Below are 27439 nucleotides of genomic sequence, written 5' to 3' on the forward strand. Positions count from 1 at the left end.
TGGGAGTTGTAGTTTTGCAACATCTGGAGGTCCTCAGTTTGGAGACCACTGGCCTAAGGGCTACATTTGGTGTCCTCAGATCACACTGCTATCAAAGCCTTATGCCAAGCTCTTTGGTATCTTCAGAATTAGCAGATATTTTGCCCAGAATAATTATAATGGAGCGAAGCCATGTGATGTAAAAACACTCTCCCATGTTCTAGACATGAATCAAGGCAATGACATAGACTACTTATCGAAGCCGCATAATGTTATTGGAATATAGTAATTGTTGCCTTGAAGGTACATGGTTGAAATTCCTTCATCCAGGTTGGTGCTTGGCTGAGAAACGTGGAAAAACGGGTTTAGGGTAAATAAATTACCAAATACTGTTCTAACAAGGATTTTTGAAAAATAATTCCCTTTTATCTGTGGCCCCTTCAGTCAATAGATGGGTTGGGTTCCCGCAGTTGTGTCCTTACTGATAAGTCAGTATGGATGGAAATTGCACTTCAAGGGTAGGATCACACGTGCCGTATTGTGCTGCGTATTTGCTGCTGCGTATTTTCCTACCTTTTGAAGTCAATGGGTAGCAAAATCGGCTGCATATTTTGCTACTCATTAACTTATATGTACTGTATAGGAAAACACGCAACAGCAAATACAGTGGTCCCTCAACTTACAATGGCCTCAACATACAATAGTTTCAACAAACAATACCATTGTAACTTGAAACCAGACTCAACATACAATGTTACAGACAGTCCAGATCTGTGAAACGTGTCAATGGCCGGAAGATCTGACCAATCGGAATGGACATTTCACTGGTAAAACACCTGTATTACTGAAGTGCATGCACTGAATTCCTGTCTGGTAGCGCCTCCCTACAGTACAGGGAGGTATTACATGTTCTGTACTCTTTACCTGTGCCAGGGTTAGCTGCTCCTTTGGACACCAGGTGAGGGTGGCTCCATGTTACTTTTTTAGGACATTGCATGTACTGTACAGGACCCCGAAGAAGCTCCTGTCCTCTACATAGATCAGTATTTCCCAAGCAGGGCGCCCCCAGCTGTTGCAAAACTACAACTCCCAGCATGCCCGGACAGCCGAAGGCTGTCCGGGCATGCTGGGAGTTGTAGTTTTACAACAGCTGTAGGCTCCCTGCTGTGGAAACACTGACATAGACAGTGATTACAGCTTCCAGCAGATCTTTCTTACTTTTATATGTAAGGATTTGCTTTATCTATATTAGTTATCTACTTATTTTTCTTTAATCCTCACTTTTTCCTATTTTTGGATGATATTTTGGTGCCTTTAGAACCAATTACCAGGTTTCCATAGAGTTCTGGTCTCAACATACAATGGTTTCAACATACAATGGTTGTCCCAGAACCAATTAATATTGTAACTTGTGGGACCACTGTACGCAGAAAGATAAGACGTGTGACCTTATTGAGTTAAAAAATAATTAAATAAATAAAAGCTAGGAAATTGACAGCAGCGTCACCCACAGTAACCTGCTGGTAACTGTATGGTCTTTACCGTACTTTGCTACGTACCGCTATACCTGAGATATCACTAAAAATCCAGTATGTAAATAAGGGTCTTTGGTGCACTTCAGGCATTCCTTAGCCTCTTGGTGCACTGGAATGCCGGTTCACCTGGTCTCTGATACACGCTCGCTAATAAAGGATCTTGGCACGTAGCAGCTACGTGCAGAAGATGAATATTTTTAATATTTATTAGGGGTCGTGCATCAGGGACTGACCGGGCAAACGTACCAGTGCACCTAGGGGCTAGGGAACACCCCCAGTGCATCAGAAAAACAAATTTACATATTCGGATCAATGACACCCACTCTATCAGGCAGTATCAGCATGGTAGTGTAGGTGATACTGCTGTCAGTTAAAGGGGTGGTTAGGTAAAAACTATTTTATCCCCTAAACTACAGGATAGAGAATAAGTGTCTGATTGCGTGGGGTCCTACTGCTGGGATGTGTGGAAGAGAGGAAAGTGACCTCACATTTTAAAACAAGGAAGCATGGGATATGTAGTTTGAGACTGAACTCCAACAGGAAATACCCAGTTCAAAAAAAGCTATTCACAGTGTTCTGGTAATCTCACAGCATAGCCATTTAGCTCCAATACAAGCGCAGATCCTTCCTAAGCATGTCCATTACTGTCTGCCAGGTACGTACTAAAATCACCTTATGGTGGATAACCCCTTTAAGAGCTCACATAGAGAATTAATGTAACATGTGCTATATGCAGCACCCTCTCCTGTTCGAAAGCCAGGTCCCGTTCAGGAGATCGTAGGGGGTCCCAGTGGGTGACCCCCCCCCCCCCAATCAGACACTTATCCCCTATTCTGTGGATAAATGTCAGGTTTTAACCTTCAAGGATCTGTTCATACTACGGAAGTTCTGCACTGAATTTCCACATACCGTATATACTCGAGTATGAGCCGAGTTCTTCAGCACGATTTTTCGTGCTGAAAACGCCCCCCCCTCGGCTTATACTCGAGTGAACTCTCCGCCTGTCAATCCCTTCTCAGTGGTCTTCAACCTGCGGACCTCCAGATGTATTAAAACTACAACTCCCAGCATGCCCGGACAGCCATCGGCTGTCCGGGCATGCTGGGAGTCGTAGTTTTGAAACATCTGGAGGTCCGCAGTTTGAAGACCACTGCGGCCTTCGTCATCATCCAGACCCCCCCCCCCTTTAAGTTTTCTACTCACCTCCCCTTGTTGCCTTGGCGAAGACGCACAGGGACGTTCATACGCAGGTACGTCTGCTGCGCACGGACGTCCCTGTGCGTCGTTGTCAAGGCAACGTCACTAGTCTGGGGCCAGCTTGTAGCGGAGAAGAGGGCCTCCCGGGGAAGATGGACAGCCCGGAACGACTAACCCTCCCCACCGGACGGTCCCTGCAGCATAGATGGCCCGGACCAGCTCACCCTTCCTTCCCACGGAGGAGAGGTAAGTAGAAAACTTAAAGGGGGGTCTGGATGATGACGAAGGCCGCAGTGGTCTTCAACCTGCGGACCTCCAGATGTTTCAAAACTACAACTTCCAGCATTCCCGGACAGCCATCGGCATGCTGGGAGTTGTAGTTTTGCAACATCTGGAGGTCCGCAGGTTGAAGACCACTGAAGGGATTGACAGGCGGTGATGATGAAGGGGGGAGAATGATGACGGGGGTCTGGATGATGACATGGGGGGATGATGTATTTCCCACCCTAGGCTTATAGTCGAGTCAATAACTTTTCCTGGGTTTTCGGGGTGAAATTAGGGGCCCCGGCTTATATTCGGGCCGGCTTATACTCGAGTATATACGGTAATTACCAAGTGCAGCAGTTTTCTCCACACTGACATGAAGCACCTTCCCCGAGACTATAGTGCCGTTCTGGTCGGATCCTGCCGAAAGAATGAACGTTTGGTGGAATCAATTCCTCGTCAGATGTTCCGTAAGCTTAACTTCTGCAGTGCGTACGGAGCAGCTGCCATTCATTCAGATCAATGGGAGGCTACTGCAAGCGGAATCTCCACAGAATTTTCTTCTGGAAATTATGCATGGAAATTCCGTAGTGTGAATGTACCCTAACAAATGCTCTATTCTACTGCTGGAGGATCAGATAAGGCGTGATAGCAACATCATATTCACAGATAAGGGGTCTCAGTAGCCCATTACAATGTAGACATGACCTTTCTCTTTGAATTAACTCCTGATTATTTCCGCTACCATAAAGCACAACCCACCCTACACTACACTGTACAAACATTGCAGGATGCCTTCAAAATGGTCGCCCCCAGGAAACATAAAAAATAATGGATAGCTACAACATGTTAAAACTGAACAAGCACAGATTTATCAAGCTGATTCTTTGTTGCCCATAGCAACCAATCACAGTTCAGCTTTTACTAGTGTGATATGAAAAGTGAAAGCTGAGCAGGGATTTGTTGCTATGGGCAACAAAGAGAATCTTACTATAAGACAGTGTGATAACCCCCCCCCTATAGTTTGTATTTTATTTACTTACATGTAGTTAGTAAAAGAAAATACATTAAATTATGTGAGCCATTGGGGAAGATGATGAAGAACTGTAAAACTCTTTGTTGCCCATAGCAACCATTCAAAATTCGGCTATTACTTTGTTATTAAAAGTGAAAGCTGTTCTCTGGTTGGTCTCTATGAGTAACAAAGACATATTTACCATTACATTATTACCTTCAGGGGGGGGGGTAAATAAATAAAAGTGGGGTAAATAAATAAAAAACTGTTTAACGAGAAACCCTTTGTTGCCCATAGCGACCGGATACAGCGCAGTTTACATTTTATAGCGTTCTTGAAAAGTATAAGCTGCGCTGTGATTGGTTGTTATTGGCAACAAAGATTGATGGATTTGCAAAAAATAAAAATAAAAAAAATTATGGGGAGATTATTATCTCTTGGCTATTGCCATACATATATACATACATTGTATTTGCTTATACATTTATTACATACCTCTTCCAGAAAAGGCCTCCGAAATACCAGAGAAGGTCATTCAGGACCGCTTCCGTAGGCTTGGTCGTTTCCCAGAAGCCTTCAGCTCCATACATTATAAAGGAACCCGTACCTACAACCCACCCACCGACTTCTCAGGCCTTAGACGTTCAATCGAGCAGCAGCTGGAAAACAACACTACACGATCGTCTCGTCATCCTGGGGTCATCTACAAAGCTTTAAAGGTAGTAAATAGAAAAAAATCTATTTGCAATGTACTTTTGATAAATTTTTTATATTTTGCTGCCACGCCTCCTCCATTCATGTCTATGGGAGAGGGCGTGTCGGCCATCACGCTCCCTCCCATAGGCACCCTGGCTGGGAAACACTGGATGGCTGTCTATTACACCTGTTTGGGTGTGTTTTTTTATTTTTATTGTTTTTTGGTATGGCATCTCAGCTGCTTTGAAATAAAAGAGTTGAGCTGCAGTACTTCTCACAACCTGAGGACAGGAGTGGCAATGTTTTAAAGACAGGGGATATGTTTTACTAATCCCATACAACCCATATTAAGTGAGAAAAGAAACATTCAGACAGGAGAGGATAAAAATTAAGGTTTATGCATAAAATTACCGGAAGTGAAGAAAATCCACAAAAAACAAATTGGGTGTCATTTAGCTTAGAAATAGTAACAGTGATTTAAATGTGTGTTTATCCTCACACACCCAGGCTACTTTGCTATGAGAAGAATACTAGGGCAGTAAAATAAAAAGTAAAAGCATCACCTATGTAAAGAGCAAAGGAAATGTGTTCTACTTTGTAATGGAAAACAAGCTTGTAGCTCTCCATTTCCAGAAGAGGTAATATGTATAATGCATGCATACACCATTACTGTAATCCATGTCAATAGTGATGTAAACAAGAAAAGTAGGACACCATTAACCTTTTATGTCACTCTACAGTTGGGTTAAGCTACCTAGTAATATCCAGCCATGTTTGTTTGTGTATAATGTTGGCATTTTCCCAAAATAATAATTTATTTAACCTTGAAGGGGTACTCCGCCCCTAGACATCTTATCCCCATCCAAAGGATAGGGGATAAGATGTCTGATTGCGGGGGGCCCTGCGATCTCCCTGCTACACCCGGCGTTCATTTAGAGCGTTGGGTGCAGCTCCGGAGGCTCATGACATCATGGCCACACACCCTCAATGGAAGTCTATGTAAGGGGGCTTGGCACTCCCATAGACTTGCATTAAGGGGGGCGTAGCTGTGACGACATGAGCCTCTGCATCGCCAGTCATCCAGCTCCGTGCATCGGTCGGATGTCAGGGGTGCTGCAGCCCTTAAGATGTCTAGCAGCAGAGTACCGCTTTAAGGCTGAAGGGAAGGTAGAAGCCATCAGGGACTGCCCCAATGTCTTGTGGTTTAGGCAGCATCAGACTGATGACAGGCTCCCTTTAAAGGTTGTGTTTAGTGCATATGCTGTAAAAATCGATTGGTGTCACCATACACATAAGATGAACCCGCTAATTTTGTCAGAACAGACCAAATTGTGTGTGCCCAAGGATTATTTATTAGTAAAGCTTATATACGCTAGTATGTGCAATAATAATGACTAAGTACTAGTGTCTATAATCCTTACTAATGAATTGGTAGTTTCTGTTATAGTGGTGCAGTTAAAGGAGTAGTCCAGTCCTGAAAAACGTATCCCCTATCTTAATGATAGGGGATAAGTTTCAGATCGTGGGGGATCCGACCCCTAGGACCCCCCGCGATCTCCTGTATGGGGCCCCCAGCAGCCCGCGGGAAGGGAAGCGTGTTGACCACAGCACGAAGCGGCGTCCGACCCCCCCCCCCCTCAATACAGCACTATGGCAGAGCCGGAGATTGCCAAAGGCAGCGCTCTGTCTCTGCCATAGAGTTGTATTGAGGGGGCGTGTATACAACGGAAGGGTCTGTGCATAGAGCCATAATTGTAATAATAATAATAATTGTCAACAGCCTAAATCTAAATAAAATGTTGAATATCTGTGCAGATATGTTACCTCTGTTATCTTGCACTGATTTTTAACAATATGACATTACTGTTCACCACCAAACACTCAATTTAAAATTTTCCGCAGTATACTATACTGCACCATAAGGATAGCCCATCAGTATCTATTCGTAGGGGGTCTGACATTTGGCCCCCCCCCCCCCACCAATCTGCTGTTTGCCAGAGCCCCGATACCTGCAAACACATTGAGAATGAAGACAGAAACAGCTCCATATGTTGTGTAGTGGCCGTGCTGGGTTACTGCAGTGAAGTGAACCCAACACAGCCACTACACAATATACAATTCTGCTTTTATCTCTTTTTACTGTGTATATGGGGTGCTGCAGATAGCTGATTGGCGGGGGTGCCGGGTGCCTGACCACAACTGACCAGATATTGATTAATTTAAAAGTCCCAGAAGACCCCATTAAAATCCCTATTTATTTCCTCAGGTGGCAGATAGCATCAGTTCTCCTCTGTTCTGTAAATTTCTCTGTGTATGATATTCCTTTTAACCATTACGATGCTAAAATAGTTTTCTTTTTACATAACTTTTATTTAACCAGCACGCTAGTCTATTCTGTTAATGGGATGGTCATTAGACTGAATCACAAAGCAGTAGTTATATAGTATAACACATAAACTTGTGTAATAACAGATCATGTTGCTTTCCAGGCATTGAGCGATCGCTTTAGTGGTGAAATACCCGATGACCAAATGACACATAGCTGTTTCTTCCCTGATGAGTATTTTACCTGCTCCTGCCTGTGTCTTAGCTGTGGGTAAGTGTCCCCTCATTAATGGGTTCTGGGTATGACCAGTAAACCTTTTTGTTTTTTATTACTCTATACATTCCCATACTGTTATAATAAAAATGGTAATAATAAATATAATGAGTATAACTGTATCTGTTTCTGAGCCTAAAGCCTAATAAGACCTATGGATAAGAGGATATTGAGGTGGAATTTCACCCCTTAAACTGATTTTCTGGGACCACTCATTGGTTTCTAACTTGTTAACCCTTCTTGGCAGACTCTTTAATATGTTTAGATGCCTTGTTTTCCTACACCTTGAGATATATATATGTGTGTGTGTTTCAAAAACAAAAATATACCAGGAACCTCATGAATAAAACTTCACATTTAATAAGTCTTAAAAGTGAAATTTTATTCATAAGGTTCCCGGTATATTTTTGTTTTTAAAAGAGAATGAGGGAATAAAAGAAAAGAGGACAGCGCCTCGTGTGATAGCGTAAACCCAAGTGGATCCCCCAACAGGGTGTGCTCTCACCTGGTGACCCTCTTGGGGGTTAAGCGTGTCTCCCCTTTTGAGGTGTATTTGTTGGTGTCCGTGCTGCAGCCGAAGGTGCCTAGACCGGTGTCCTGTGCAGGAACCCGTAAGGTGCTTGGATGAGGAAGGAGAAAAAGAAGGCCCTTGCATCCGGCGCTGCTCGGTCCAAAGATGGTTCAGGGAAGATGTAGGTTACATTTAAATAGTTTATTTAAATGTAATAATAAAACTATTTTAAAAAGCATGCAGGCAATGACGCGTTTCGGGATCAGCATATCCCTTCTTCAGATTGCAGATGTATATAGGAATAATAAAAATGGACATTAAATAGACAGCACATGGGCGCCAAAGAAGATATTCCAGGTCAGAGGGCGTCGCCTACGTCTTCCCTGAACTATTTTTGTTTTTGGTATTAATATTTTGGGAGACCTGATTTTTTCAGTGTGAGGTGTTGACCACGTCCTAGTTTTATATGTGTGTTTCCCCTGAGATTCTTACAGTTACTATGGAAGTTTATGGTACTCCTCTCTGTAATACCGCTCACTTTAGCTGAGCGGAGTAGAAGTAAAATGACTTAGTGCTTGTAGCCCCCACACTGTGTCCAAATGATAATTACCCTTTAAACCTTTTTAAAAAATTTTTTATTCTTGTCGCTATAAAAGTTATGTGATTCAATAGAACATTTTTGACCTAAAAAACTTTGCGTAGAGAAAACAAACAAACTTGTTGAATAAAAAAGCAATATAAGATTATCCTTAGGAGTTGGCGTCGGGAGTTTGTGACATCATAGGCGCCGCCTCTTCATGACATCACACCCCGCCCCCTCATGATGTCACACCCCGCCCCCTCAATGCAAGTCTATGGGAGGGGGCGTGACAGTCGTCACGCCCCCTCCCATAGACGTGCATTGAGGGGGCGGGGCGTGACATCATGAGGGGGCGGGGCGTGACATCATGAGGGGGCGGGGCTATGGCATCACAAGCTCCCGGCGCCAGCTCCAGCGTTCGGAACAGTTTTTTCCAAAAGCAAGCAGCGGAGTACCCCTTTATTGGCCATCTGTGGCCAAAAACAACATATTCTGCCTTATTATTCTGTACAGTGCTCTAGTTACTGCTGTCTCATTCTGATCTCCTGTTCTCTAGAGCAGGATGTAAGAACAGTATGAACCACTGCAAGGAGGGAGTTCCTCATGACACGTCAAGACGCTGCAGATACTCGCACCAGTATGACAACAGAGTGTTTACTTGTAAGGTAAGAGTCCAAGATAATCTCTAGGGTCATTATTGGGCATACGTGACACTGTATTTGCTGATTTTATCAGTGTTCTAAAACACTAGTGATGTAATCCTGCAGAGGTGAATGACGGGGCTGTTTTGTCTACATTTGTCTACATTTGTCTACATTTGTGTCTTCATTTTGACACATATTTACCTAAAAGCATCTTCTTAGCTTTAGCTTATTGTAAGCTGGGAGCGCATAGCTGGAATGTTATAGTAAATATATGTTGTAGTAAATACATGTGGAAATGCTGCTCAGTGAAAAGGATTTCCTCATGAATACACAATGATGGCGCTAATACAGTGGTCCCTCAACATACAATGGTAATCCGTTCCAAATGGACCATCGTTTGTTGAAACCATCGTATGTTGAGGGATCCGTGCAATGTAAATTATAGGACAGTGGTCTATAACATGCGGACTTCCAGATGTTCCAAACTACAACACCCAGCATGCCCGGACAGCCAACGGCTGTCCGGGCATGCTGGGAGTTGTAGTTTTGCAACATCATGAGGTCCGCAGGTTGAAGACCACTGGTAGAGGAAGTTGTACTCACCTGTCCCCGCCGCTCCGGACCGTCACCGCTTGTCACCGCTGCCCGGGATGTCGCCGTCCATTGCTGTCGCCGCGTCCTGTGGTGTCCCCGACGCTCCGGCAAGGGCTCTGCTTCCCCAGCATCCTCGTTCTCCGTTGCCGCTCTCTGTCGCCGCCATCACGTCGCTACGCACCCCGCTCCTATTTGATGACGGGACGGCGTGTGCAGCGTCGTGATGACGTCGATGGAGAGCGCCGACAATGCAGGGGAGCCCGAAGAGGACGCGCCGGAGCCCCGAGGACAGTTAAGTGATCATCAGCGGACCACACGGGGCACTGTAAACGGCTATCCGGTGGCAGCTGAAGCAGTCAGCGCTGCCGGATAGCCGTTTATGCGATGGCCCCGACATACAAAAGCATCGTATGTTGATGCTGCCTCAGAGAGGCCATCGTATGTTGAAATGATCGTATGTCGGGGCCATCGTAGGTCGGGGGGGTCACTGTATTGGCTTGCTCATCACATTACTACCTATTAGGCAGGTGTCCAAATTTTGATAGATAGGTTGGACCTCAAGGACCGCGAGTTGGCTGCGCATATGCATAAAGAGTTGGCTGCGCATATGCATAAAACAATACCATTGGAAATGGCTGAGTACGTACATTTACAGTAAATGACAGTTCTGGATACAGTCGACTGTAAACACTTGGTTTCGGACAGTGCAGTTTATTTCATTGGAGAATGGCTGTATAGGCACAGTTATGGTGCCACACCATTGACTTATATGGTCTCCTGTAAGATTTGTTTTGCCTATATCCATGGTTACTGTGTCCCCAATAAATACTGCAAGAAAGACATTTTATGGTGAGTACAAGAAAATGCTCTTTTTCATCGTAGTAATGCATTATGTGCTATTCTTGTCATCTAAAGTTATTGAGGCCAGATCCTAACTCTTATCTTTTGGTTTTGTCTGTTATATTGAATCCAGATATGTTCCACTTTTTCAGGCTTGCTACGAAAGTGGCAGAGAGATGAATGTGGTACCCAAAACCTCTGCATCCACAGACTCCCCTTGGCTCGGCCTTGCCAAGTATGCCTGGTCTGGGTAAGTCGTTTACTGTGCCTCAGTTTTTAGATCCTTATCTGCAATGCTTTATTATGATGTCTTTTTCAACTTTTACCTGTTTTATTGCTTCTAAATGTAGATATGTAATTGAGTGTCCAAACTGTGGAGTGATCTATCGCAGTCGCCAGTACTGGTTTGGAAATCAGGATCCAGTTGATACTATTGTGCGCACAGAAATACAGCATGTCTGGCCAGATGTAAGTGATACGCGTCTTTGTTTTTCGTGTGCCATTCTCTCTAAGGTGCATCTAGGGCAGGTCCTCTTATGTTTGCACATAAGTACGTCCAGTAATAATAAAACAAAACAAAAAAGAACATGCCCACACAGTATGCAGTCAGTAGAAACATGGAGAACAGATTCACGGTGTGTTTCTTAAATAGTGGATATCAGAGTTGCATTGGATATTTACATGTTTAGATAATAAAAATCCCAAATAGCGGAGCTGCTAGTAGGAGACTGAAGTCTTAAGATAGATCACTGTGATACCTCCCTTTCCATTCAGGCACCGCATATGAAAAATAATAGTTTAAAGGGGTATTCTGGGGTTAAATAACTTTTAACTATCCTGCCCATTATGAATAATTATGCTAGTTTTACATTTACTTGCTATACCTCTCTGCTGTGGATCGTCTTCTTTTTCTTCTTTATATGGTCCCCCCAGGTCTAGTGTTTCCTTTCAGGTCCTGATGACGTTCGTCTCACAATCCTTTGTGGCTCGAGGTGGCAGCTGGTATATGGGGGCTTGGCTATTTCTTGTATTTCCTCACAAGCCAGCCCCTGATGATGTTTGTGGTCCATCTGTACGTCCTGACGTGCCGGTGTCCTGTAATCTCTGCAATCTGCGCAGGGAACGCCAGCACGTCAGGACGTACAGAGGGACCGCAAACGTCATCAGGGGCTGGCTTGTGAGGAAATACAAGAAATAGCCAAGCCCCCTGCCCCTGCCTAGAGCCGCAAAGGATTGTGAGACAACGTCATCAGGACCTGAAAGAAAACGCTAGACCTGGGGGGACAATATAATGAAGAAAAAGATGATCCACGGCAGAGCGGTATAGCAAGTAAATGTAAAACTAGCATAATTATTCATAATGGGCAGGATAGTTAAGTTAGTTAACCCTGGAATACCCCTTTAGGGTCTATTCACACGTACAGTATTCTGCGCAGAATTGATGTGTAGGATTTCCAGCTGTGTTCAGTTTACATTGAAATCTGCAGCAGAAAATCCTGCGCATCAAATCTGCACAGAATACTGTACGTGTGAATAGACCATTAAAGTAGAAATTCCCTTGAAATTAAAACTTTTATTACTCTCTTTCAATTCTTTAGTCTGATGGATTCCTAAAGGATAACAATAATGCGGCACAGCGTCTTCTGGATGGTGTGAATTTCATGGCTCAGTCTGTAACTGAACTAAGTATTGGACCCACAAAAGCAGTGACCTCATGGTTGACCGATCAGATTGCCCCGGCCTACTGGAAACCTAACTCCCAAATTCTGGTATGATTACAATGCTTCAGCTTTTCATTTCCCTGAATTCCAACATGATTTATGGTGTTTTCCATTTAAAAACATTTTGATCCATAAGATATATAAAGCTTTACTTAAGCAGTTTTTTTCTCCCACTACAGTAGGCGATTTCATATTATTAGGATATATGATATACTGATGACAGGTTATCCTCAGGGACCCTTCACTTTGAACAGCTTTTGGATGGAAGGAGTGTTATGTAAACTGAGATAAATACAACCCCATCTGTTAAAGGAGTATTCCACTGGCCAGCGTTCGTAAGTAAATGTTCCGAACACAGTTTTCGCACTGCTGGAGTCGGCCACGCCCCCCGTGACATCACGTCCACGCCCCCTCAATGCAAGTCTATGAGAGGGGGCGTGTCACGACTGTCACGCCCCCTCCTATAGACTTGCATTGAGGGGGCATGGACGTGATGTCACGGTGGGGGGGGGCATGGCCGACCCCGCAGCGAAAACTGTGTTCGGAACATTTACTTACGAACGCTGGCTAGTGGAGTACCCCTTTAATGGTTTGGTAAAGTAAACGGAGTTGAAAACCCTACAAGGTGGAGAGAAATAAGGGATGGGCACTGCACACGTGTGTGATAGCCTTACTGTAGCACAACAATCAAATACCTAGAAACAGCAATTCCACAAAAATATCAAAAAAGTATAAAAATAAGGAAAAAAGCATGTCTGCACTCACCATATAAGACTAAGAAAGTTCGGACTTTATTGAAGTAATGTCCATGTACAAAACATATTGGGACAACAACGAAGCAATGTCCATAAACAGAAAAAGTTCACCCAGGTGCAGGGAGGGAAGGCAGCTACAAGCCGGCAGCCAGAGCGTAACAGAAGCATGATAGTGCGGTTTCACGTCAATGACGCATCAACAGCTTCGTTGTTGTCCCAATATGTTTTGTACATGGGCATTACTTCAATAAAGTCCGACCGTTCTTCGTCTTATATGGTGAGTGCAGACATGCTTTTTCTCCTTATCGGATGGAGTTGAAAATCCTGCATAGAGCTAGTGTTTAGAACAATAATGGGGTTGTAGTGCTCCCTACTTTGGTTTTTAATATTTTCTCTTCACACCACTGTGCAATGGACCCATTCAGGTGAAAGCAGCCATGCTACAGTACTCTGCACAGCTGCATGGGAGCGCTACTGTACAGGAAAAACTTTATGGGGGGGGATGGAGAGAATGGCATTAGAGCTTAAAGGTTTTTTTTTTTTTTTTTTTAATCAACTGGTGCCAAAAAGTTAAACAGATTTGTAAATTATTTCTGTTAAAAAAACCTTAATCCTTCCAGTACTTATTAGCTGCTGAATACTACAGAGGAAATTATTTTCTTTTTGGAACACAGAGCTCTCTGCTGACATCACGAGCACAGTGCTCTCTGCTGACATCGCAGTCCATTTTAGGAACTGTCCGGAGTAGGAGAAAATCCCCATAGCAAACATATGCTGCTCTGGACAGTTCCTAAACTGGACAGATATGTCAGCAGAGAGCACTGTGTTCCAAAAAGAAAAGAACTTCCTTTGTAGTTTTCAGCAGTTAATAGTTACTGGAAGGATTAAAAAAAATGTAATAGAAGTAATTTACAAATCTGTTTAACACCAGTTGATTAAAAATAAAAAAAAATAAAAAAGCTTTCCACAGGAGTACTCCTTTAACTAGCTCTAAAAGTGGTACAGAGGCACCATAAGTATGGTCTGTGAAATAAAATGTATTACATACTGTACTTTGACTAATTTGTGGAGATATATATACACACATATACATATATTTATTCAGTACATGGTCAGCTGAATTTTCTGCTCAGAGCCTTATTCTAATATTCATTAGTTGGAAAGAACAAAATGAAAATACAAATCATCCACATCTATGCATGTAACAGGAATCTGTCAGCTCGCTTTTGGTGGTTAGCAGTAACGGTGTATAAGTAAACTGTACCTTTCCTGGTTTATCAAAACCTGTGTAGAGGAAAACTGGTGCAGTTGCCCATAGCAACCAATCAGATTACTTCTTTCATTTTTAGAGACCTGTGAAAAATTAAAGAAACGATCTGATTGGTTGTTATGCACCCCTCTTCCTCTACACAGGTTTTGCTAAATCTCCCCCTTTGTTCTTACCGTCTTTATGGTGTACATCCCAGACAGGTATCAGTCAGCAGCCCGCCAAGAACCGGATGCTGATGTGTACTGTGGTGTACAGCACCGGCACCATTCAGTTGAATGGCCTAATGACTCCTATACGCTAATTTAATGGGATTTGGTAGGCTTTCTGGTTGAGTCCCTATAAATTGTCCCAACTCAAGTATGCACAGTATTTGTGATGTGTACCATAAATGTGATGTAGACCGAACCTTGTCTACACAAATATTTATTGTTTACCTTAAGAAATATTAATTCTATTGTCACAGGCCTCTGGCAGTGCATAGATATTAATGAAGTACCTCTTGATATATAACTGGTATTTAGCAATATCAACCTTATAACAATACCAGACAATGAGCTGAATTAAGTGCTGCTGTATCATGACACTTGTCAGTGAGGGCATCTCTGTTTCAGAAATCAGTGAGGTGTTTACTCATGGACCCCAGACATTGCATGTCTTGTGTGTATGGATAAGAAGGTGTGTATTTTTTTATTTGTTGTTATAACTAGTTATATTGCTGTTTGCTTTTACAGGAATGTACAAAATGCAAAATCCCTTTTAAAGATAATGACACTAAACATCATTGCCGGGCCTGCGGAGAGGGCTTCTGCGACAGCTGCTCATCTAAAAGCCGTCCAGTGCCTGAACGAGGTTGGGGTCTGTCCCCGGTGCGTGTATGTGACTGCTGCTATGACGGTAGAGGAACAAACACTGGTAAGACTGTCATTACCTGTGCATTCGGAATGTAGAAACATTGTTGATTTAGCGTCTTGAATGTTCATTTTAGCGAACGGACAAGACACCGACCCACGGCAAACAAAATCTAACCTAGACAGAATCCAGCACTTAAATAAGAATTGTTTTTAATTTAAATTGGGTTGAAAAACACTGGCTCTGTACATTTTTGTACCTTGTTCAGACATTTGTATTCATATCTTTGCTATTTTGTTTTGTACACAGCCTTTTTCAATAATGAAAATACTCAACCCCTTAAGGACCGATGATGTACCGGTACATCATGTGTCCGCTCCCGTTCTATAACATGGCCGGGACCCGTGGCTAATAGCGCGCGGCACTGAGCACGGTTCTGTGCGCTATTAACTCTTTAGACGCAGCATTCAAAGTCTTAAGTGAAAATAAAACAATGCCGTTCAGCTCAGGGAGCTGGTCAGGATTGCCGCGGTGAAATCGCGGCATCCCGAACAGCTTACAGGACAGCCGGAGGGTCCCTACCTGCCTCCTCGCTGTCCGATCGCCGAATGACTGCTCAGTGCCTGAGATCCAGGCATGAGCAGTCAAGCAGAATTATTAATCAATGGTTTCCTATGAGAAACCACTGATCAATGCAAAAGATCAGTGTGTGCAGTGTTATAGGTCCCTATGGGAGCTATAACACTGCAAAAACAAAAGTGAAAAAAAGCGAATAAAGATCATTTAACCCCTTCCCTAATAAAAGTTTGAATCAACCCCTCTTCCCATTTAAAAAAAACTAAAAACTGTGTAAATAAAAATAAACGTGGTATCGCCGAATGTCCGAATTATAAAGATATATCTTTAATTTAACCGCATGGTCAATGGCGTACGCACAAAAAAATTCCAAGTCCAAAATAGTGCATTTTTGGTCACTTTTTATATCATAAAAAAATGAATAAAAGTGAATAAGTCCTATCAATGCAAAAATGGTACCGCTAAAAACTTCAGATCATGACGCAAAAAATGAGCCCTCATACCACCCCATACTTGGAAAAATAAAAAAGTTATAGGGGGCAGAAGATTACAATTTTTAACATATTAATTTTCCTGCATGTAGTTATGATTTTTTCCAGAAGTACGACAAAATCAAACCTATATAAATAGGGGATCATTTTAATCGTATGGACCTACAGAATAAAGATAAGGTGTCATGTTTACCGAAAAATTTACTGTGTAGAAACGGGAGCCTCCAAAAATTACAAATTGGTGTTTTTTTTTCTATTTTGTCTCACAATTGTTATTTTTTTCTGTTTCGCCGTACATTTTTGGGTAAAATGACAAAGTAGAATTGGTGGCGCAAAAAATAAGCCATCATATGGATTTTTAGGTGCAAAATTGGAAGAGTTATGATTTTTTAAAGGTAAGGAGGAAAATAACGCAAAAACAGAAAAAACCCCGGGTCCTTAAGGGATTAAATTAAAGAATTATTTTTTTTTTTCCAAAACCTGTAAATGCATGTTATGGGCTGTATTTCGAATCCATAAAAAAAATTAATTAATAAATCTTGCGTATAAAGGCCATAACAGGTGATGAGTGAAACCTCTAAGATTCATAGGCAGGTGCCCCTTCTTCTTGCAAAGTCTACTATGCTAATAAAGCATCTCTGACTTACTGTAGAGGAGACAACTGTCAAAATTACAGGTGTAGTAACATTTACCTATCCCTGCACCAGTTTGTAATCCAGGCATGGACCAGCTTCTTTCTTTGTGTCAGTGATCACTGAATAGTCACTAGAGACAGCAATGAAGGAGTCGGGCCTGGATACAGATCAGAGCAAGTGAATATTGTTTTATCAAGGGGCTGACTTGCCATACTACTCCTCAAGAACAGAATCACAGATTCCTGTCCTAAAATCGCCTAAGCGAATCAAAAATCTTAGATTTGCATAGATGTAAAGTTTTGTAAACTTTTTAACTAATCTAATATGTTCCAAAATGATACATGTCCATAATATAACATGTTCAGATGACCAGAAGATATACAACTTATCCCCTAATCACGGGATAGGGAATAAGGGTCTGATCGCGGGGGGTCTGACCGCTGGGACCCCAGTGATCTCCTCTTTACGTCAATAGGATTACTTATCCCTGTATGGACCTATAGAATATAAAAGCCTACACCGTTTTAGCTGTAATTATACGAAGAAAGTTTTGACTAATTGTCAATGATATTATAGTTTAGTAGTCCCTTAGGGAAAAAAAACAAAAAAAACATTGTGTTATTCTTTGGGCTTACAAGATATTTGCCAGTGAACTCTTGAGTGACTGCTTTGCATTTGACCTTAGTTGCTGATGGCAGTGAAGATGATGAAGGAGGTACGGTCATTGCAAGAAAAGTTGGTGAAGCTGTACAGAACACACTGGGAGCAGTGGCAACGGCTATTGACATTCCTTTAGGTAAGGTGTTACCCAATAAATAAATTTAAAAATTGTCCTATAATTTGGACAATACTAAAGGTGCTCATACACATTGAGTAAATCTTGACTGAGGGCACAGATTTTAGTCAATTCGGCTGACTAAGTAGTTTGTATGTGGATTACCAAAGTTTGTTATGACGGCAGATGTTGGCCAACGATCTCTTATACGATAGATATCAGAGGAAAACAAATTATGCATGTTATTCCTTCAGAATATAAGTCTATGCTAGAGAAGTCATTTGCTAATGGTTTATTCTCTTACTATGTTAAAATAAACATGTAAGAATACGTTCACATCTGAAAAGTAGTTTAAGTTTGGGGTACATGTTGACATACATACATGAGTTCAATTGACCAAAGCACTTGGAAATGGCCCAAACTTGCATTAGACTTTTTTCTTCAGAACACAGCTATGTTTTTGGACCGTGAAAAAAATAGTATACACTTGAATAGAAACCGAATGTAGTCACTGGTAGACTACATTTAGTTCATTAAAGGAAATATCCAGCCAAAAGTGTTTAAAAAAAAAAAAATATCATACCTCTATAGCCCCCATAAACAGCCTTTGAAAATCCTGTTGAGTCAGCAAAAAACGCCACACACTGGACTTGTTTCCTGTGTAAGGAGCAAGGAGGGGCTGCTGTGAGAGTGAGCAGTGAGGGGGGGGGGGGGGGTGCCCTCCAGCCAATCAGTGACACTCAAACAGGGCACACTGATGCTGTCAGCTCTCTGAGCAGGGGAGAAGGGAGTGTGAAATGTCATCTACTGTAGACACTAGTCATCAGTGTGATAAGATCTCCTGGATTTCCTGCCTGGAGAGAAGCAGGGTATGTGCTCAGCAAAGATTACACTTCACTTTGCAAAGTTATTAACTTTATCATGTGCAGCTATATAAAGGTAATTTCATTTGGCTGGCGTCCTCCTTTAAACTCACTTGAGTCGGCAGGGTACACCGTGGTATATGTTGCTATACTGCTCTGCCAGTATGCTGAAGTATACCATGAATGTAGACCTATCAGAAGTGAACCTAGCCTTAGGGTCCAGATTAGGACAAGATTTTATAGCTGTTTCTCAAATACAACCTCCCTGCAGAGTGATACAGAGCTGATCTGTTGTTTTTTTTTTTTAATCAAAGTTCCATTTGACAAAAAAAAAGTTTTTAACAATCCAGAGAACAGTGATTTCCAAACAGCGTGTGTCCAGCTGTTGCAAAACTACAACTCCCAGCATGGGTGAGTTGCAGGTGCAGGAAGGGGCTGCTGTGAGAGTGAGCCGTGGGGGGGGGGGGTTTCCCTCCAGCCAATCAGTGACACTCAAACACTGCACACTGAATGAAGCTGTCAGCTCTCTGAGCAGGGGAGAAGGGAGTGTCTTCTATAGTAGATGCTAGTCATTAGTGTGATTAAGATCTCCTGGACTTCCTGCCTGGAGAGAAATTGGGTATGTGCTCAGTAAAGATTACAAATCACTTTGCAACTTTATCATGTGCATCTATATAAAGGTACTTTCATTTGTCCGGAGTTCTCCTTTAAACTCATTCGAGTCAGTAGGGTACTCTGTGGTATACGTTGCCATACTGCTCTGCTAAAGTAGACTTATCAGAAGTGACCCTAACCTTAGGGTCCACGTTAGGACAAGATTTTATAGCTGTATCTCAAATACAACCTCCCTTTCGAGTGTTACAGAGTTGATCTGTTGTTTTTTATTTTTATTTATAAAAGTTTAAAAAAAATCCTTAGACCAGTGTCTCCAGCTGTTGCAAAACCACAACTTCCTGCATGCTCGGACAGCCTTTGGCTGTCCGGGCATGCTGGGTGTTATAGTTTTGCAACAGCTGGAGACACACTGTTTGGAAAACACTGCCTTAGGTCCTGTAGGTAAATTTTACAATAATTTTAAAACCTGTTTTCAATTCTCAATATCAGGCCTAATGAAAGACGCAGCAAGACCTACATACTGGATTCCAGACCACGAGATCACACACTGCTTCAACTGCAAGAAAGACTTTAACATCAAACTCTCCAAACACCATTGTCGGGCTTGTGGCCAGGGCTTCTGCGGAGACTGTTCGAGTGATAAAAGACCAGTACCCTCCCGGGGCTGGGATCATCCTGTCCGTGTGTGCGTTACCTGCAATAAGAAACCTGCTGATCTATAACCATACTTCATTACCATAGTTCACAACTCAGTACCTACTCAGGGCTAGATAATAATGGAACCTACCTTCATCGGTAGGCTTCTTTACCAATGCATGCTCTGACCTATCAGCTGTGGTCTCATCATCATCATCATCATCATCCTTATTATTAAGATCATTATCATATTAAGATGGCACCAAACGTGCTCTGTTTAGGAGACTGAAAAAGCATATATTCTGCACTTTGTAACGTTGGAATAAAAATCAACTTCGTACGCACCTTGCTGCTTCACCTTGCTAGGACTTTTTTTTTTTTTGTTCTTTATTTCTGGATCTCTTTAGTATGAAATCTAAGATACCTCTCTGCCTACAGGAACATATTTTTATTTCAGCACCATTTTACTTTATTTTGACAACACGATTCTGCTCCTGCCATAAAAAGAAGAGTTCTAATACTACTTAAGACTTTGTGTATGTACGTATGTAAATTTATATGTGAAAATCTGAAAAACCTGTTCATATTCTTTTTATTTTTTTTGCAACTTTAAAAAGATCCCTTAATATAAGCTTGGGTCATTCTGAGTTGCTGTGCACCCAAATGTTGTGATTTTGTACGTTCAGCCTACTCTTAATATCTCTAAGGAATTTGGGAAATAGAATGCTAATTATTTAAGAACCATAATAATTCCCCTATCTACATGATTTTAGATACTTAATGTATTTTTAAGTCCACCAGCCTCCCTGGTGATCTGGGGTAGTGGAGGGGTTAATACTTCCTTCCCTGGTGGGCTAGAGTAGTGGAAAGGGTAGGACATCTCCAGCAATATTCTGTCTTTCTGACCGGACAACTGGTTGTGCACTTTGTGTTCAGCTTCCTCTTCCTTTGTATCAGGATACATTCATAGGATTGTATAGCTGTGGTTAAACAGCAATACAATTCAACCTATGGCAGGGTTCACACAGGTTTTCTGTAAACATAACCTAAAATTGGCTTCAGCTTTTCATGTATAACCCTTTAGGGTACGTTCACACGTACAGGATCATGCACAGATTTGATGTGCAGGATTGGAAACGGCAGATTAGAAGCTGGGTTCAGTCATTGAGTTTAAATTGAAATCTGCAGCAGAAAATCCTGCGCATCAAATCTGCATAAGTGAGAACGTACCCTTAAGGAATTACCCTTTAAGGAAACGGGCAGCCTGGGGCTCTTACTTCTAGCTACGCTTATTGACAAAAAAAAAATAATGCACTCCAAAAATAGAAACTTGAGATGAGTAAATGTAATGATGATTACAGCATTAGAGGATAAGTGTATTGGGGAAAATTATACATTTAAAAGGAGGCTCCTAGTACTCCTAGATACAGGATGAGATATGGTTGGGCATGGAGGCATACAGGTCCCTTATGACATTTGACATGTCGCAGCTGGTACTGTAGATGCTGCACATTTGTTGGTTGGTGGAAACATTCCAAGGAAACCCTTGGTGTGTGTGGGTGAGCATTATCCTGCTGAAAGACGGCACTTAGTTTTCATGAGAGGCAGCACACGTGGCCACAGGATGTCCTGCACATATCACTGAGCTGTTAGTGTCCCTCTTATTGACCTGTCGTATGCCGTGGCTTCCCAGATCATCTCACCATCAGTGTGCCGTTCAACAGCAACCTCAGGGATGAAGTGTTTACCATGATTCCTGTATATTGCAAACCAACCAATAGATTCCAAAAATAACCTGAATTTGAAGACTATATGGTTCTAGATCCTAGAGATCTAAGTTTCTTGTTCACTACACCACTGTGGCCTTTTTCTAAGTGACCATCCTGCTTCTCTCAGTCCAGTGAAGCGCTACCTTTCAACGTCTTTCAACTGGGCAAAACTTCTTTAGGTGTGGGGGTAGAGACATATCTAGCAGTCAACAATCTCTTACCAGGAAGTACAATATCCACAAGTAGCCTCTGAAAGCCTATTTATAGGACAGCAGGGCACTTTTATGCTCTCTTGTGGCAAGACTCAGTGTATAATTGATCATGCCTGTAATCATTCATATAACTGTCTGCTGAGTTTTGCAGCAATCCAACACTTCTATATGGGTGTGTTATTTTATTTTAGTCAATGAGTGTATAGGATGCAAAAAATGTGATCATCTAATCCAATAAACAGTATATTTTATAGATGAAGCTTAATATAAAGGTTACTGAACATTAGTTACAAAATGGCACATATAAAGTTGCCAATATTGGCAGAATGTGCCTAAGACTTTAGCATGTATAATTTACATAGGCAACAAAAAGTTTATTCCATAGCGTTAGCTGACTGACCTGTACAATCCCTTTTATTTCATAGTTAAAAACTGATGAGATTCAGTTATGAATTTGTTATAGGAATTATTAGGAATGTCATCCCTATGCCTAGGTCACAAGAACCGTCTATGAATCCATCCTTGACTGCTTTAATTTTTAAGGTGTAACTTTATCAATAATTATCAAGAATGTAATCCTTAAAAAAATAAAATATTTCTCGGGAGCTCTTGATTGGGGGGGGACACCTTAACAATGGGTATATGCTCTTGCCACTAGGAGGTGCTGACACTAAGGGAAAAAAAGTCTGCTCCTCCCTGGCAGGATATACCCGCCCACTGGACGTGAGGTAATCCGTTTAGCTTAGTGCCAGGAGGAGGCAAGACACAGGTCTGGAGTTCTCCAGACCTGGTCTTCTTTTATTATTTTCTAGTAAGGGCTGTTTATTTAGGTTTTTTCCTCCCTTTTGTTTCTCATTTTCAAGTGGGGGTTCAGGAGCATGGTGCTACCTGTTCCCCCATATGCGACAAAGGGGCACGGAACATAAGAGTATGGGTCGTCAACCCCTTATCGCCAACAGCCAGCGCCAGGGGTAATACCCTGGGTCCGGGTCTCCCTATGGTCCCTGCTCACCCCGTTATCTTAGCCTGGTATGATGCAGGTGATACCTAGCTGGTTGAAGTCATCGGTAGGTGAGTTTTGGTGGGTTTGGTAAGTATTCCCCCCCCCCTCTCCATTTCTACTTGGGAGCTGATCTTCATTCTTTCTAGGGGGCTATGCTTTCCTCTCCTGGGAGCCCATACGAGGTTAATATTTTTCACTGGGGCCGGGGATCCAAGAGTCCTCATTTGGCACTGCACCCGCTACCTTTTCAGAGCTTACCGTGGCTTATTTGCTGCACCAGTCCTCTCTCAGGTGGCTCACTGGTCTCTCCTCCTCTCGCTGCTGCACAAGTCCCCGTCGGGCGGCACGTCTGCCCGGTGATACCTATGGCTCCAGCTGCAGTCCCTGTCTCGATTTATGGCAGTACGGACGTCGTCCTTAGTTCCTTCCAGGGCGGCCACGTGCGCTGCTCTCAAATCTCTCTCCCTCCTGCCAGGAGACAGCGTAGTGCTGTTTCGTTTCGGCCGTTTCCTGGGTGGGGAGGCTGGAACACCGGGGGTATTTTAATTAAGGCCGCGGCTTCGGCCTGCACATATGGGTGCGAACTCCGCCCGCTCCCCTTCGGCCGGCACGTTTTTAGGGTCCTCCCCCTCCCTCGCTAGCCTGTTGAATTCTAGCGCACCAGGGGCCACTGACCTCCCTATCAGTGTGGTGCGCATGCTGTGGAGAGGTCCCTCTTACCGAGGCAAGCAACTGGTCGCGTGCCTTTATTCCTGGCATACACTAAGGACGCCTTTGGGTTTCCTCCTCTGTCAGGTCCGTCGGCCACCCATCAAGGGGGCGTTCTTGGCGTGTCATACTATATGATTCTACCCACCAAAGGCTCCCGCATCCATGGCTTGTACTCCAGATCCTCACTTCCAGTGCAAGGTCTCCATGGCAGGGTCCCTGCGTGAGCATGGATTGGACCTAATATCGATAAGCTGCACAATAGTTTTGCCTGTCTTATATCTCACAGCTGCCGCGCCTGGCATTCCAGTACCCCACTGCTAGCGAGAGTGTCTCCTTGTATATTATGGACCCATACCAGTAAGCCAGACAGGGGTCTGCATGGTTTCCTCCACCGCCTGATGCTCATTGGTCAACTACCATACACTAACCCCAACGTGGTTGGAAGTTCAGGTAATCAACTGCCAAGATGAAGTTTCGAGTGAGTCACCCCATGTTGCTTTATGGGCTCTATACTATGCACCACATACTGGTTCACAGGGTTCCCTACTTTACTAGGTCCCTCTCTACATGCCTGCTGCTCTCCCGGCTCATAACCCGCTTTCAGTGTGTGGTTCTGACTGCGAGACCTGGTGTGGCCATGGTCCCTATGCCAGATAGCCAGACTGTGTCTGCATGGTTTTCTAATCCACCAGGTCACCCCCCCCCTTTTCCTGCCACTCACGCGGCTGCAGTCTGGGGACTCTCTTTCCATGTGAAGGTCCAAAACGGATGTGTCTGTGGGTTTATTGGAACTTTTATATCTGTAAGTTAGACTGTCTCTGCATTTTTCCTGCCCCACATACATCCTCTCCCTCTCTTGCATCTGCGACAGCAGTCCTGGTGTGTGGCACCATTAGGAGATGGGGTGTGGGCGTTTCCTGCAGGTTTTCCTAGATTTCCAGGTTTTCCTGGAGCCCCCTCCCCCATGTCTCCAGGTATCTTCCTGGGTTCCTGTGCAGGGTGGCTCAGGCGTCTGCTCTCGTCTTAAACGTCGACCAGGATTGCTTCGTTGCGCCCACCTGGTCCAGGGTTTTGCCCTGATGAGGCCTTCCTTTGGACGCTGTTTATCGTGTTTTGTGCTTTTTTTTTTTAAATTGCATTCATAGTCTCATCTTTCTTCTTGCCCAGCGCCTGTGTCCAGGGTTTTGATCCATCTGGGGCCACTATTTGGCTCCTCATGCATCGATATGTTGTCGCAGGGTTCCTGGGGTTTTTGTTCACCCAGTATTTTGTCTGTTGCCATTGAGCAGCATTTCCCTGCTCCTACAGTGCCTGGCGCATTTTGACAATACCCTTTCTACAGGAGGTATGGGGATCAGGGAGCTGGGCATGGTCAGTGCCTGAGTCTCATCTCACCCACTCCTTGCTTTCCCGTCCCCTGGGGTCCTATTTCTTTGAGCACTTTCTACTCTACTGCTGCTCACGTAGCCTTGGCACTCTCCTCTGTTGGAGATGTTCATGCATTCTTATAGGGCCTGTTGTTGGGTCCTGCCATTGCTCTCCTCCCTCAGTACTTTCTCCCTGAAAGTCTGTGTTCATTCTTCTCTTGACAGTGTCAGTTGCGCTACACTGACACTTCAGTCTTCAGTCCATGTGCTCAGGACCTGGGAGTTCTAACTGGGTTCCTTTTTGTTTCTCCATCCGTTCCCGTGCTGACGGGATCTGGCTTCGTAATGCTCCGGTCAGCTTGGACCACTGGGGTCCAAGGCTGGTTGGTCTATTTGTCTTGGATTCTATCCTTGGTTGCTATGGCGTGCCTTCTTCCCTAGGTCTGCCCTCCTGATTGTTGGGCCTTAGTGAGACTTGGGGTCTCTGGCATGTGTAGCGATCCTGCTCAGACTTCCCTGCAAGCCCATTTGCGAGGCAATCTTTCTGTGTCACACTTCCTCTTGTCTCGACATGACATTTGGCCACCTGAGCGTTTCGTGGACGTTTGGTTTACTTACTCTCAAGGTGCAAGTCTCCCAGGACCCTCCATTTCTCTTGTCGGCCGTTCCAGTGTTCCGGGATGCTCCTTTTCAGGGTTTTCTGCTCCTTTCTTTACCGTTAATCCCTTTTTGGCCATTGTTGCTTACTTTCTTTCTCCTCCTTCGGGGTCCATGTATCCCAAGATGGGGGGAGTGTTCCGGTTTTCCAGATTACACCAGTCGAGCTGTTTTTGCCTCCCGGGTGCTTGCGTTGGGCCCCTGGGACAGGGTTTTTGTGTATGCAGCTGGTCAGGTCATTGTTTTTCTGCACCAAGCCTCCCTGGAGCCGCTTTCCATCTCTCATTTTTTCCAGTGGTTTTCTGGTCCCCACCTTCTGTGCTCGCCTTCTGCTCGGCGTACGCTGCCTTGGCGTGTTTTCTGCCATTTTCTTGTTGTGCCCTTTTTCAATTTTTTTGTTTCCCATGGACATCTGGCTTTGTGGTTGATCTTTTCTTGTCTGTCTATTTGGACAGTAGGTTTAGAGTATCTACAATGGACAGTCCCTTCCCTTTGCGTCCTAGTCCATAGCTCCATGGACGGGGGATCTTCCAGGAGCTCAGTTTCTGGACCTTGGTTGTCTCTGGCCCGGGGTCTCGTCCGCAGACCCTACGGTTGAGTGGGTTCGGTCTCAGGACTGTTTCCCTTTCTCTCTGGTGATTGTTCTTCCCACCCTTGGGGACTGCTTTGGTACGTCCCATCAGTAAGGTGTCCCCCAATGAAGAGCAACCAAGAAAAGGAGATTTTTTTGTACTCCCCGTAAAATCTTCTCTTCATTGGGGGGACACTGCACCCACCCATTTCCGGTTCTTGTTTTTTTTTTGTCCTGGATTCTTTTCGGGGTTCTTCGGACACATTTCTGTTTTGGCTTTTCCTACTGCTTTGTGACAAAACTGATTACCTCACTTCCAGTGGGCGGGTATATCCTGTCAGGGAGGAGCCAACTTTTTTTCCTTAGAGTCAGTGCCTCCTAGTGGCAAGAGCATATACCCATCAGTAAGGTGTCCCCCAATGAAGGCTATATGAGAGTACAAAAAAATTTCTATCTGATATACCCAAGTTTTATTATTTGTATTGTTGCCTACTCCAAGAAGGGGGAACATGCAACACAGTATTGCTTTCTGTTATGAGTGTTTGAATTGTTGCTTGATTTTAATTTATTGTCTTCCCTATGATAAAATATACAGGAATAGAAACTTATTTTTATCTGTAAGTGCCTTTTTGCAAGTCTGTAAAAGAAAAATGCATTTTTTTCCCTCCCTCTGTTTTTCAGTGGTACTTCATAAAGGCGGTAACTGGTTTGTCTTTATACTTGACTTTATAGATTGTCTTTTATTCCATCACTTCTATTGCTGCTGTCTTTTTGAGGCCAGTTTTAGATAGGGTATTTTAAATCCATAATGTTATCTTTCACAGTCTGTGTTATGGAGCTATTCACAAAGCCATATAAAATGTGCATATTTAAAAAAAAAAAAAAAAAAAAAAAATACAGCATGTGCTACTTTTATCTGTTTAGTGGATGGAATACAATAGTTGAAGTCTATGGAGAAGGATTAAAATATGCATGTATTTGATTTGTATTGCAGGTGTATTTTCACTTATTTTGTCATGCACTTATCAAAGCATAATTTAATGTTCTGTCGACAAGACTCCCATTAAAAATACAGATGAAATAATCATCTGAAGCCAACCTTTCTCCAGAATCCCCTTCTAGATCAGTGTTTTCTAACAGTGTGTCTCCAGCTGTTGCATAACTACAACTTCCATCAAGCTTTTGGCTGTCCGGACATTCTAGGAGTTGCAGTATTGAAGGCACCCTGGTTGGGAAACACTTCTTTAGAGAAGGAACTATTTGCAGCTCTTTTACACAAATATATATATATAAAAATAAAGATGATGCAGCACTCCACAAATATGCAAAAGGTGGTTGTTTATTCCATCATGTGCAAAGACAACGTTTCACCAGTCACACACTGGCTTTCTCAAGTGTGAGACTGGTGAAACGTCTTTACACATGATGGAATAAACAACCACCTTTTGCATATTTGTGGAGTGCTGCATCATCTTTTTCTCTGGATTGAGGAACCAGTGGACCCAGGTT

The 27439-nt window shown here is 43.3% G+C and overlaps 1 protein-coding gene across 2 annotated transcripts in view; it reads left to right on the forward strand.

Moving 5' to 3' along the window:
• ZFYVE1 (zinc finger FYVE-type containing 1) overlaps positions 1 to 27225 on the forward strand; it is a 44634-nt gene extending 17409 nt beyond the window's left edge. Inside the window, exons 1-10 of one of the 2 annotated variants that reach the window (XM_056545766.1) lie at positions 3346 to 3445; positions 4495 to 4709; positions 7176 to 7282; positions 8933 to 9041; positions 10607 to 10704; positions 10805 to 10922; positions 12053 to 12223; positions 14932 to 15112; positions 17437 to 17547; positions 19494 to 27225. In XM_056545766.1, the coding sequence (XP_056401741.1) occupies positions 3352 to 3445; positions 4495 to 4709; positions 7176 to 7282; positions 8933 to 9041; positions 10607 to 10704; positions 10805 to 10922; positions 12053 to 12223; positions 14932 to 15112; positions 17437 to 17547; positions 19494 to 19726 (1437 nt within the window). In that variant the 5' untranslated portion in view covers positions 3346 to 3351 and the 3' untranslated portion in view covers positions 19727 to 27225. Of the gene's footprint in view, positions 1 to 3345; positions 3446 to 4494; positions 4710 to 7175; positions 7283 to 8932; positions 9042 to 10606; positions 10705 to 10804; positions 10923 to 12052; positions 12224 to 14931; positions 15113 to 17436; positions 17548 to 19493 lie in introns of those variants that run through there. The other variant, XM_056545765.1, reaches the window with a different exon arrangement.
• Positions 27226 to 27439: the final 214 nt, after the last annotated feature.

This window comes from Hyla sarda, chromosome 11 (assembly GCF_029499605.1).
Source record: "Hyla sarda isolate aHylSar1 chromosome 11, aHylSar1.hap1, whole genome shotgun sequence".
NCBI classification, from domain to species: domain Eukaryota; kingdom Metazoa; phylum Chordata; class Amphibia; order Anura; family Hylidae; genus Hyla; species Hyla sarda.